Source organism: Centroberyx affinis, unplaced genomic scaffold, assembly GCF_046629955.1.
Source record: "Centroberyx affinis isolate AG114_WGS23_722 - 3 ecotype Tasmania unplaced genomic scaffold, CSIRO-AGI_Caff_v1 ptg001206l_1, whole genome shotgun sequence".
NCBI classification, from domain to species: Eukaryota; Metazoa; Chordata; class Actinopteri; order Beryciformes; family Berycidae; genus Centroberyx; species Centroberyx affinis.
The window spans coordinates 169,320-182,431 of NW_027279724.1; the positions used below are offsets into that span (position 1 = coordinate 169,320).

Genomic DNA, 13,112 nt, shown 5'->3' on the forward strand with positions numbered 1-13,112 from the left:
TTTCTTATTGCAGTCCTATTTAGAAACATTGCACTGTACTGTGTGGTTAAAGGCATTTAATATAATACAAACAATGATCCAGTGACACTCTTCTTTACCACCCAAAAGGGCAATCTGCTCACACAATGGACTTGATAGGCGGTATATACTCTACTGCTGTAATAAGAATATGTTCTTAGTTAAGTTGCCTGATGAAATTAAAAGGTTGTTTTTTTTTAATGAACAAGACCTTTTCCTTGTGAGAGCACAATACCCTCACATACATAAGGTAATCACAAATGTCCAGAGAAGAATAAACATCTTCATGACTTCGTGACGGACAAAAGGAAGGAATGAGAATTTCCATTTCTGTGCAAATCGGAAGAGCAGTCCATCTAGTCTTTGATAACTTCATGGTCTTGGTTTTCTGCTGCGAGCTGCAGCTGTTTTTGCTTCTCAACGTAGCGGTATCCTCGCATTACACAGAGGTAGCCTCCGTAGGCTGTCAGCAGCATCATTGAGGCAGAAAAAGCCCGATACCCAATGTCAGCCAGGCGCTTTCCAGAGACCATGGTGAGGATCCTAGAGGAAACAGAGGCAGTGTTGGTACAACATCAACGTACACAGCTCAGTAAAGCAAAAGTCCACCCTAAAGCTAAAGAAGTGAGCCAAAAATCAGAACCGATATTCTCATCTAATGTCTTCTCATCACGGTTGGGGCCATTCGTGAATTGAATTGAGAATACATGGTAAATTCCAGGTTAATTACTGCAGTTGGAGTAGGAATTGCACCCAGCTCTAAGGAAACAGAATGTGAATTCAATTGGAATGACAGAAAACTGAGGTGAATTCCATTAAATTTCATGTAATTCCACTTCTAAGGGAGAGAGGATAATGTGGTATGCCCAAAAAAAAAAAACACGGGAGTTCACAGAATTTCATTTAACTAAATGCAATTTCCTGAAATTCCAATTCAATTCCAATTCTTCAGTTGAATTAGAATTGATGAGTTCATTCATGAATTGCTTCTAGGGACAGCCTGAAGCTGCTCTATGGACAGTGTACTGGAAACTGAGCTGTGAACTAAAAATGTACTGGAAACTGAGCTGTGAACTAAAAATGTTTATTCCAGGGTTCACCTCATACCCAAGTGATAATGCTAATCAACCTGGGTGGGTACTGATAGTCTCCCATCCACTCTTAATGGGAAAACTTCTTTTATCTGTTAATTATATTACAGATCAGGATCTTGACTATTGTCAGTCATGGGGAGGATTTATGTAACATCCGATCACACTGGTCATTAACCTATCCAAAAACATAGCATCTGAATGGTACGATGGTTGTTCAACACTGCTGTTTGTAATGCAAGGTGGTCTCATAAGGACTTTTTAATCACGTTGTCGATTACGTTTGGTGCGATGTACATAACAATCGGATTATGATATCGGATTACAAACACCAACTCGCTGAAATGTGGTCTAAATGTTTCCCCCTTCATCACTGCAGGCTAGCTAGCTATAATCGTTAGCTGCGTACACAAACAAAGCAGTCTATTAATAGTATTTGGGGGGGGTTTACCTTGGACTGTAATTGCCGTTGCTTACCTTTGTTTTAAAAGTTGACAACAAACGCAGATTTCGGTTTTGCCCTCAATGTCACTACAGCATGGAAGCTAGCTGTCGGCGTCTGCCTTTGCTTTCGTACAGTACGGAAGGCTGAAAGGGACATCCGCTGCTTCTTCTTCGTCTCTCAATGTAATGGCGGATCGCAAACAGAATAGTTGCATATCGCCGCCTACTGATTCGGAGTGTGTATTACTATGTCTATGTATAGTTTTTTTTTTTTTACTGCTATCTTATATTCTATTATTTAAACGTGTATATTTAAAAAATAATAGTGCTCCGCTACATTCACCCTGTTTGTCGAGTCCACTCATGTCCAGTCTCACTCACTCCTTGGCTGAAAACTTTCCCTCTCGATAACAAATTTGTTACAAAATTTAATGATATGGTTATGTCTGCATGGAGAGCAGTTCTAAGATATTGAGCATTAATGATTCTACATACTAGTTGGAAAAGCTGCCTACATCATGTGTCTATATTTAACCCCAAAGTGTCTTTAAGAAAAACAAAACCAAAATAAATAAATAAATAAAAACTTGCACGCACCACACAAGCATAAATTGAAATTCAAAGATCATGAATATGTGGATAAGTCAATTTTGATATTTAAATAGGCTAAGTCCCTTGTAATTCCAAGCTCAGGACAGAACAATATGTTCCACATTTATCTGCTGCCACATTCCTCACATTTATCTGAAACATTCATCGGAAACAATGGTGAATTCAATCCTGCGTGCTAGAGAAGGCCACTCCCTCTCTCCTGCACTTAAAATACCTAACATGAATAGATTTCTGTGTCTTATAATAATCTCTTCCCCTGCCATCCCTATCCCATTTCATTTGTCATCATTTAATCACTTAATTTGTAATTAATGACTTGGCCTCTCTTAAATGTCCTTGTCACGCAGTTGTAATGCTCTTTTTGCCATCTTATCAGCTAGTTGGCCGACATGAGCAGGAACCCAACCTAAAATGTGTCCCAAGTCTCTGTAGTCTTAACATTATCCAATTATTTTCCATTAATAGATCATCTCTTGCCGTTTCAGCTGAAGTTAAACCTGAAATTACTGCAGCAGATTCTGAACAAATCATCACCATCGGGCTTTATCTCCTCTACCCAGATCCAGACCAAGAATTTATGTCTGCTGTATAAAGCCTGCACAGCCTGCCAGGCTTTTGGAGACTGTTTTACAAATGCCTATTACCCAGGAAAGTATTAGCCTACTAAATGTTACTAGTACATCCAAAGTAGATCTTCCTGTACAGAATCCACTTTGACAAGCACTAAAGAGTAACTAAACCCCAGAGTGTTGGCTAAAGTGCCCTGGAAATAAAAAAAAAAATGCCTCTAGAATCCCAATCCTAATCCTTTTTGTTCCAGAAAGTATTAATGGCTACTATCATTTTTTTCATCCATTTACTCAAATGTGATGTAACTGCTGGATCTCTGCGAAGTTTAACAAAAGGTAAGATTAATGCGTTTTTTATATCTGGTAGTGAACGTAGTTGGTAAATAACACCCATTTCTGGTATGTGCATAGCTGTTACCATAGCAATATGATACAGACCTGAAACAGAGCTGTTTTTCTCAAACTGCTCATAACAAATTATGTTAATGTAGATGTTAATAATACTTTCGATTTGTGTGTAATTTGGTCCAAACAAACGTTGCATTTATAGCGGAAGATGTCTGTACACGGGTCTACATTTTTTCCTGCTGCACTTCTCGATGGTGTTTTTGATACCGGGAAATAGCGCCCGAGTGAGACCTCTCTTCGTCTTCTTCCTCTCCTCCTCTCAGCCAAGGAGGTTCTATATTCAGCTAGCGCTAGCAGCATATCTAGCAGGCTAGCTAGCTAATGCGCACAACAGCTAACTCAAGACACAAGAGATTGTCCCCCTGAAATATTCTTTCATTCACACCAGAATTCACCATACTACGCATGCGCCCAACAGCAGCCCATTTGAACAAATGTGTATTTTTACTAATTTAAAGTTATGTCTATGTCTGAAAGTGGTATCACAAGCTTACTAAAACGGTGGCTAAATCAGAAAAAAAACCCGATTTGGACAGAATTTGAAACACTCTCACTGAAGCGGCCAAACAAAATTTAAGGGAGGTAGACAGAAGTGAAACCTCTCGCATTTTTATCAAAGATCCTTAACTTATCGGTCTTAACTCTTGTTTCCTACCCGGAATTATTTTGAAGGCACACACGGCAATGGCAGCATGTACGACAGAAAAGTTAGAGAGCGACGCCTTTGATGAAATAAATGATCCAGGTGCCGCTCCCTATGGAAACTTTATAAACTATTACACCTTTAATCCACCCGAGAATCGTTTAAACCTCATCCCAAAAACACTTATTCAGGATTTAGGCTACAGCGACAGTCATGGCACCACACTGATGCTCGACGTGGGATGTAATTCAGGGGTAAGTGTCTCTGGTACTCTGTGGTTGAGACGTGCACTTTCTTTTTAATTATGCTCACTGATCTTTTTTTCCTTATGCAACATAGCCCTATCTTTATTAAAGGTATAAAATTCTTGATCATGACCTTTCCTCTTCGTTCCCCTCTGAATGACAGGAACTGAGTGTAGCCCTGTACAGACACCTGCAGCAGAAGCCCCAGTCTGAGGAAGACACCAAAGCAGCCGGGACTCTTCATCTCCTGGGCTTCGATTTAGACGAGAGCCTCATCCGGCGGGCTCAGCAGACCAACCCTCTGCCCACCAACATCTCCTTCATCCCCCTAGACATCACTGAAGACACTGAGAGCCGGAGCCAGCTGGAGGGCTACCTCACCCGGCACGGCTGCTCCCGCTTCCACGTGTGTGTGTGCCTGGCTGTCACGATGTGGGTCCACTTAAACCACGGAGACTCGGGCCTGCTGGAGCTGCTCTCTCGCCTGGCCTCCGTCAGCCAGCACCTCCTGCTCGAGGCCCAGCCTTGGAAGTGCTACCGCTCTGCGGCCCGGCGACTGAGGAAGCTGGGCCGCTGTGACTTTGACCACTTTAAGACCCTGAGGATCCGGGGGGACGTGGCACAGCACGCCACGGAGCACCTGGAGAGGCACTGCGGCATGGAGCTCTTGCAGAGCTTTGGCAGCACTGCTTGGGACCGGAAGCTGCTGCTGTTCAAAAGGAAATGAGGACAGTGTCAGGTGTTTGCTTGTCATTGTAGGGACCAGAGACTAGATTCAACCTTTTAATCCCGTTTGATTAATAAAATAAAAAAAATCCTGCAAAATGTGCCACTTGATAAGTTCATTATTGTCTTCATATAAAATTCCTGGATTCCCGAATCCCGCCTTTCTAAATCCTTCTTTCATTTGTTCTCTTTCCTCCTCATATTCTCCACACTGCATAATTACATGTTCGACTGACTCTTCAACCTCACAGTGAGGTGTTTGCTTGTGTTCCAATTACGACAAATTCACAACACTCAAATTTTGACTAAAAAACAAAGTAGAAATAACCGCCTCGCGGTTGTATGCCTCCGCCAATAAACTTTGTTTTATCATTGCAAGGACAGTCTTTATTTATTGAACATATATAATTAATGTGATTATTAGGTCAACTTAAAGGATTTTGGTGCCTGCAAAAGTAAGTGACAGCACTTCCACCGTTTTTGTAGAATGACCCAAGATCGCTTTCTCAGCTACAGTGGTAAGCAAAACATTATGATGTCACAGTGAAGTTGACCTTTGAACCTTTGGATATAAAATGTCATCACTTCATCATTTTATCCTATTAGACATTTGTGTGAAATTTTGTCATAATTAGCGAATGAATTATTGAGTTATGGCCAAAAACGTCTTTTGTGAGGTCACAGTGACCTTGACCTTTGACCACCAAATTCTAATCAGTTCATCCTTGAGTCCAAGTGGACGTTTCTGCCAAATTTGAAGAAATTCCCTCAAGGTGTTGCTGAGATATTGTGTTCACGAGAATGGGACGGCCACGGCTGTCGCCGGTGTGGAGGCATAAAAATCTAATAATTAAGCAACAAAATCACAATCTGTACAGTGTTCTTCTATGATAAGAATTATTATAATCATTTTGTTGAAAGTTCCCCTCTACAGTTAAACATACTGTAGATTTCTCATTCACTTTACACAGATTAATTTGCAGCTTTGGTGGCAAATTTTTTGCTTCCAGGTTTCTTCTTCCTCACTAGTTAAGAAGGTTTGTTTTACCGCCACCTACTGAACTGGAGTGTGAACACGTATAATACGATTAATATACCCTTTCTTTCCGCTGCTACTTGGTGGAGGCTTTTATCTAAAGCATCTCACAGGACTGGGAGACATGGTGAACTTCAGTGGGATTTGAACCCCTAACCCTGCAGTATTAGTGCCTTTTTCTAGTCAGGACTCCATGGACAATTGTTCTGGATCTTCTATCTGTTTTGGTCAGCACTCAGCAGTAGAATCAGGTGGGATATTAACCTCTGTGGCTTCTCACAGTGTCTGAACTCCATGCTGTACCTGCAAATATTTTAGGAATCCCACTTTGACTGTTCACTTTGTTCAGTCTCGTCTTCACCTTCAACCTTTTAGAACCTATCAATTCAATATATCATCTGTCAATATGACATGGAGGGAGCATATAAATTGAAAACAGTCAGTGGCTCAGTGTTTTAACTGGCAGATCTCTGCAGACAAACACTATAACATATAGGCCTATACATAACTGCCTCCTCCTATTAACCTGGACTTGTTGTGGTTTCCCAGTGGTATAGTGCAAGGGCATACGCAGGTATACGGCGTATACCTACTTATTTTTCAGTCGGCATTGTGTATACCCACTTGTAAATCCCCTCTGATGCGCATCATTCAGTAGCGTGCTGCAAATTTTTGGCTGGACCGCAACAGCAGGGCCAGCCCTATAAACGTGAATGTCTGTCACTGACTGAGTGATCAAGTTACACCATTGGTCGGCCGTGGCACGAGGCACAACACAGTATCACAGAGCCAGAAATTGGTTTTGTTTTCTCCGCTGAGATCAGGAGCCCGTTTCTCCCACACAGTAAGCAGGCTGACCAATATCATGCATGTAAGCTGAAGCTAACTGAAGCGCCGGAAGTGACATAGCTGGCTGACTCGGAATGCGGCAGAGAGTGTGCATAAAGCCAATTATATCATATCGCCATTTATTTTGATGCATATGCACGAGCTCAGTCCACCTGACAGCCCTCTGTTCTGTCGGCGGAGAGAGAGACACAGACAAGCATGGAGGTTTCGGCGCGCCGAGGGCTTACTGCCAACGTTTCCTGGAGTTTCCCGGGGGCACGGTTCCTGCCAGTGCCGATAGCTGGGCGCCGATTTGTTCCTGGTGATCCGGCCGAGATTTTGGCGGGGGTCCCGACGCCAATGCGTCACCGGCCCTGCGTTCAGCCCCGACAAAACGTAGCAAAACGTTTATTTAAACGGAAACGGTGATGCGTCGAACACCCTGTTGTGTTATGCAAGCGTTGCAACTATGGCAGCTGAGAAGGCCATTCTTTGCGTTCTTTTTGAATAATTTTCCACTCTTGAATTTTCGGAGCCTGATGAAATCGGTACATTATGTTTAATACTACAAAATACGCTCGATGTTACAGTCACTGCCCTTGCCGTCCAGAATAGCAGAACATCTCAATGGAGTGAAGGGGTTTGTGGAAACTGTTCCTAATTATAGTGATCCAACATTTGCCTCATTTGCATTTCAGGATGACAAGGCAAACATTTCAGGTGAAGGATAATCCACTTCTTACCTTCGAGACTGTGTTACGGTCTATATGAGCTAATTTTTTTTTATGAGTATTAGGCCTATCATTATTGCTGATCATTGTTGTTGTGATATGATATTGTAATATTTACCATTATATATTTAGAGGAGTAGTGTGGAGTAGAAAAGTTTATTAAAGTGTCACTCCACAATGGTACATACAATAGCAAAAGATACAAACATGTCTTCTAATTAGTTCAGTTGTTGCAGACAGCAAGCTGCAGCAGACGCATTAGTAAAGGACTTTTGTTGGATCCATTGTGCGCACTGCCTTTTTAATACAGCGGGGTTTATATACACGTCGCTGCTGATTGGGTAACACCTCTGATACACCCACCAAACGAGAGACAACGTACCTCAAAGCCCGTTGCACACCGTTTCGTGGAAACATGACGTTCAACCCGGAAACCGTAGCAAAACAGTGCACACCGTTGTTAGATTGAACGTGCCCCTGGTGTCCGGCGTTTTCGGCACCGATGGGTACCAAAGCGACCGGTCATTCTGAATGTTTTTTTTTTAAATAAACGAATCTCTGACTGAAACACCGTGTTTGCCTCATCTTTAATATATCTTATATTCATGCATTAGGCCTGTGTAGGACGAGTAATATTTGCAAACTGCCCCTTGACAAATAATGTTAATTTTATAATGGAGCCTACACTATCTGTTGCAAATCAGCTGTTCCAAGAGACAGCTTACAAAAGAAACTACTGGCCCATAGACTACTTGCAAGGTGAGAGAATAGTTGTCCAATTTTCATGTGTTGATGGACTAAGGAATAAGGAATAGTTCACTCAAAATGCATAGTTATGTAGTTGTCTCACCCTATAGTCTGTGGGCCAGTATTGATCGCAAAATCTGCACCTCTTCTGTGGCTATATTAATTTCATAATGATCCTTTCTCCCTGAAGTCAAGCAGCAGAAGTTAAGTGACAATGTGCAAATACTAGCCTACTGGCCCGTTTTTGGGCGAACTACATATGTAAGAGTAGTCTTACATGTCACTGTTTATAACACAGGGCGTTTATCCTTTGCTGGACGGGCGCTTTAAAAAATAAAAAAAAAATAAAAAAAAAAAAATTGTGGCATAAATTAAGAGTATACCCACTTCTCCAGGCACCACTACACCACTGTGGTTTCCTATCAGTTACTTGCCTTGTATGAGAGTGAAAATAAGAGAAATCAGTTATTTTTACAACATAATTTAATTAATCTGAAATGTCCTATAAATTAAGACATCACTGATCACGGAGCGTCAATGTAATTTATTCAGTGTTGGTTGAAAATGATCGTTGTCTTCATCCTAACCTATTCCATCTTGTGCCTGGCTTGCTGCCTTGTCTGCTCGTTAGCTTGTTAGCTTGTCAGGTAGCTAGTTTACGTTGGAGAGCAAGTTATGAAGCTTAAAAAACTTTATAGCGTAGCTTTAACGTTACTTCTTCAAGTTTAATCGCCTACCTCGTCTGTACCATGCTGTACTCTGGCAAGAAGCAGGATGTGAATTGTCGTTAAACAACCTGGTTCACATGGGAAAACATAAGGCTTTTACTCTGAAATGGCTGAAATGGAGCGTCCTCTCCGGAAGTTTTGTTTACTTCTGTTGTGTACTGACAAACTAAAGCAAAAGGGAAAAACGCACATCTCTCTTTACTTTTCCGTGGTGTCCACTCAAATGCAAAAAGCAAAGAGGCAGCGAAATTGCTTTTTTATTTATTGAATTTAAATGTGTAAAACGATTGAAACGATGACAAACGCAAACCTGCACACAGTTTACAGCGGCATTACTCCAGTATGGAAGTAGATTAAATTGGATTGTCTGATTGACTGAAAGCAATGAACTTCCATCAACACATTCAGGCTGATCAGCCTGAAAGCTGAAGGGTTTACTAAGCAACCGGTCTACTGTAGAGACAGCAGTCTGCAATTGACCAGAGTGTGGCGCTGTAACTCTCAATATCCTGCTCAGCTGGTTCTCACTAAGAAAAAAAATATTATAATAAAAAAATATATATATTAAAAAATATATTATAATATTGTCTTTTTGGAAAATTTTTGGCTGTATTAATTACAGAATGTGGTATAGACTACAGATCTAGTTATATACTGCTCTCCCCAGCAGCCATGGCCAGTGTTCCAATTGGATCACAGCCATTGTGATGTCATCAGCCATTGTGATGTCACTATAGCCAAGCCTTTTTAGTTAATTTGGTGTGTTTACATCTGTTGCGTTCATTCGATCAGTTCTAAATAAGGAGCAATGCATCGAACAAAGCATAAGTAGAAGTAGAACGAAAGAAGAGGTGTAAGGTCAGATACTGATCCATCCAAATTTAGATCCATTCTTGATCCATCTAGGTTTCACCCTCAGGGCCTTCCCAGGAAGGCGACATGGACCCAGACCGGGGGTTCAGTCTGGGGCTTTCTGAGCTTCACCAGACTGGCCTCTATACCATGATAGTGAGCTTCTTAAAAAGTCTGGATGAAAGACAATGGAGGGAAGTCACTACTGGCTTAAGCGATCTGGAAGTGAAGAAGGAGTTGGCCGCGATGTGTATGGACATGCAGAAGTTTGTCACAGAGTCCATGGTTGAGGTTTTTGTCCCAGCTATCCATCGCTTTGTCATCACATGTGACACTGTGCTCCCTGGGGTCAGGCAGCAGGTTAGCCAGCAGCTGTCCTCAGAGCCTCTCAGCGAGTACTATGGCATCACGGTGGCCAAGGTCCAGAGGGGTTTGGAAAGCTCCTTCAGCGAGGCTCTCTGCGAGGTTGTTGGTGTGGACAGTGCCGACGGCATGGTTCCCAAAATCACAGAGGCCATAGTGGAAGAGGTCGTAACAAAAGTGAACTCTGTCCTGTCGGTGGCCATCCAGACTTCTCGAGGATCCTCGCGTGTCACCATTGCCAGCAGTCTGATCTCAAGCCCCCAAGTGGCTGAGGAGATGTTGGAGGGAGTTGGCAACACCATGTGCTCTGTCTCCGAGAAGGGCATAAAGACTGCCTGGAAACAGAAATTTTCTGTTCCTGACAGCAACAAGCTGGGTAAGTTATTGTCTGTGTTATGCTATTGCAAGGGAAGCTCCCACGTCTCCCCAGCAGCAGAGGCTGTGCTGGCCGCCCAGTCAACAGCCAACAGTTTATCCAGCAGCGTTTCTGCATCTGCCATGTCAGATGACATCAAACTGACCTCTCCGTCTCCTCAAGTGTCCGTCACCGAGATGTGCTCCAGAGAAGACATCAGGGCTGTTGTCAAAGCAGACTTGAGTGCCAACTACCTGCTGGTAGTTGACAGCCCGGTGGATGAGGACATCACATCAGAGGAGACCAAAAAAGAGGACGGACCCTCCACCACCTCAGCTCCACCCACTGCCTCAGTAAGCTCCTGCAAAAAGGTGCAGCGGTGGCTAAGAAGGTTTTTCACTCCATGTTGTCAATTTAACAAACATCGTCCTGTTTCCTTGCAGGATGATAATGCTGACAACAATGAGAAATCAACCACCGGAGGCATGATTTCTGAGGCGTATCTGCCTCAGAAGTATCCAAGTGAGATACTTCATCAGTGCAGTTCCATCACAGATATGACACCCCGAAAGTGCCAGAGCGAGTCCTTGATGGCTCTTGAGACCCAGCTCCGAATATATGATCTTGAGACCGGCACCGTGGAGGTCATTGGTCCAATTTCTTCCATTTGTGAAGACCCAGTGCTGGCAGAGTCCATGCAACAGTCTGTATGTCTCAGGAAGACTTACAAAGACTTCCTGAGACAGACTTTGCAGTCAATTATGAATATGTTGACAAGGTCAAAAAGGAAAGCCTCAGAGGAAAGGAGCTTAATCGCGTCCGCTGTTGACTCCTTGCTAAAGGATGTCGACATGCTAGAAGACAGACCATCCTCATCGAAATCAAACATTTCGTTGATGACTCCTGATAGGACATCTATTCACTCTGAGACATCTGGTTTTGAGTGGACTTCTGATGGGGCACCTTTTCACCCTGAGCCATCTGATTTTGGGTTCACTCCCAGTCCCAGCCCACCTTCTCCATCAAGGTCCTCCATACAGCTGGTGCAGAAATCAGTGTCCAAAATAGTGGACAGTATCATCAAGGAGACCGGCCTGAAGGAGGACACCGTCCAGGACATTACGGCCGCTCTGTCTTCCTCTGCACAGAGGCTTCAGACACTGCTGTCTAGTGAAGCCATTCGCTGTGACTCACACAGGCTCATTGACAGAGTCTGCTCTGTGATTAAGAATGAGAGCAGCAAGACTCAGGAACAGTTCCTGGAGGCCAGTAGATCGATCTCTGACTCTGTTTTATTTGGGACATATGGAACAAAGCAGTTCCCAGAGACATCCAGGGACTTCTCCAATCAGCTCAGCTATATGTTTGCAGAGGAGATGATAAAACAACTGCTTCAGCAGGTTGTCCATGCTTCTACACTGTCCGCAGATCAGATGCCTGCTAAAACTGACAATGTGAAAGAGGAAGTAGTGACTTCTTCCCATCATCAGACCACTGATTCTGGTGATGACAACTATGTCAGTTTAATCTCTCTGCTATTGATTCAGCTCTTCACGGAAGTCAGTGAATCCCAGAGTGTTGCAGAAGACATGAGAAGAGCGACCGCTGATCTCGCTAACAGGATTGTCTCTCGGTTCTGTAGAGACTCAGGCATCAGCCACAACCAGGCTCATCCACCAGATTTAGACGTCAAGAAACTCTACAAGAGCATGTACGAGACTCTTGTTGATAAGTACGGGACAGAGAAGCTTTTGAAGGCTGCTGTTAATACCAAGGACAAGTGGTTTCCCACTGTCCTGGTGGAGACCTGCTCCCAGGCCCTTGGAGCCTCATACAGCCAGACCTCTGTGGCCCAGTCCCACTCCAAGAAGACCAAGAAGAGCAAGTGGAGCTTCAAGTTCATCCGAAAGCTGTTTTCAAAGGCTCCCGCTAAGGACCAAGTTCTTCCAGAGGAAAAGGCCTCTACTCCAAAGTGTAAACGGCCTTCTCTGATGAAGAGAATTCACCTGTCCCTTGTGAGACTGTGCTACTGACAGTCCCACCAAATGTCAGTAGACCAAATAGCAGCGATCCATCCGCTGAGAGCCCTTTGGCGCTGCCTCTGATGAGCTCAAAATAAAATAAAATAAAATGCTTTAATAGGCTTTGGTTTGTATTGTGGTTTTGATTTAGTTGTTTTATCTGTTTGATGAAGCTTGGTTTAGTGTTAATGTGTCATCCAAAGGTTTTCAGAGAAATTACGCTTAACGGCAGGTGAGGGAACCACCTAGTGGTGAAAGTCAATCACCCAGTACAGCCGACAGTCTTTATGGCTGACTTTTAGGGCCTGTCATGATTTCTCTTAAACCACTTTGGCCTAAATGTTAGTGTATTGTGAAAGTACTGTTTTGACATAGAACTTGTGCAGTAGGAAGGTGATGAATGAAGGTGAACTGTGCAATTTAGTCTGTGTTCTGTATGTATTCTGCACAGTACATGCAGCCTTTATAGTTAAAAATGACACATATTATGGCATTTTTCATTATTATTATGACAACAGATATTATTACTGTTATTTTCATAGGATTTGTTGACAGTAAGCAATGCATTAAAAAACACCAGCCTTATCCTTTGTATATCCTGTTGAAACAGGATATTGGAGCGGGACATAACGCAGGAAGGGATCAATGTAAACCAATAGGGAGAGAAATGCAGGCAGAGGGGTGGCATTGTTCAA

General features: G+C 43.0%; 2 protein-coding genes across 2 annotated transcripts; one reads left to right on the forward strand and one right to left on the reverse strand.

Moving 5' to 3' along the window:
* Nucleotides 1-41: 41 nt before the first annotated feature.
* cox14 (cytochrome c oxidase assembly factor COX14) lies at nucleotides 42-1,723 on the reverse strand. The gene is made up of 2 exons (XM_071524598.1): nucleotides 1,587-1,723; nucleotides 42-561 (listed from the first exon to the last, which is right to left on the reverse strand). The coding sequence occupies exon 2, from the start codon at nucleotides 549-551 to the stop codon at nucleotides 375-377; it is 177 nt and encodes a 58-aa protein (XP_071380699.1). The 5' UTR covers nucleotides 552-561; nucleotides 1,587-1,723; the 3' UTR covers nucleotides 42-374.
* A 2,102-nt stretch (nucleotides 1,724-3,825) lies between these two features.
* bcdin3d (BCDIN3 domain containing) lies at nucleotides 3,826-4,967 on the forward strand. Its single transcript, XM_071524608.1, has 2 exons — nucleotides 3,826-4,039; nucleotides 4,194-4,967. Exons 1-2 carry the CDS (start codon nucleotides 3,827-3,829, stop codon nucleotides 4,755-4,757), a joined length of 777 nt encoding a protein of 258 aa, XP_071380709.1. The 5' UTR covers nucleotide 3,826; the 3' UTR covers nucleotides 4,758-4,967.
* Nucleotides 4,968-13,112: the final 8,145 nt, after the last annotated feature.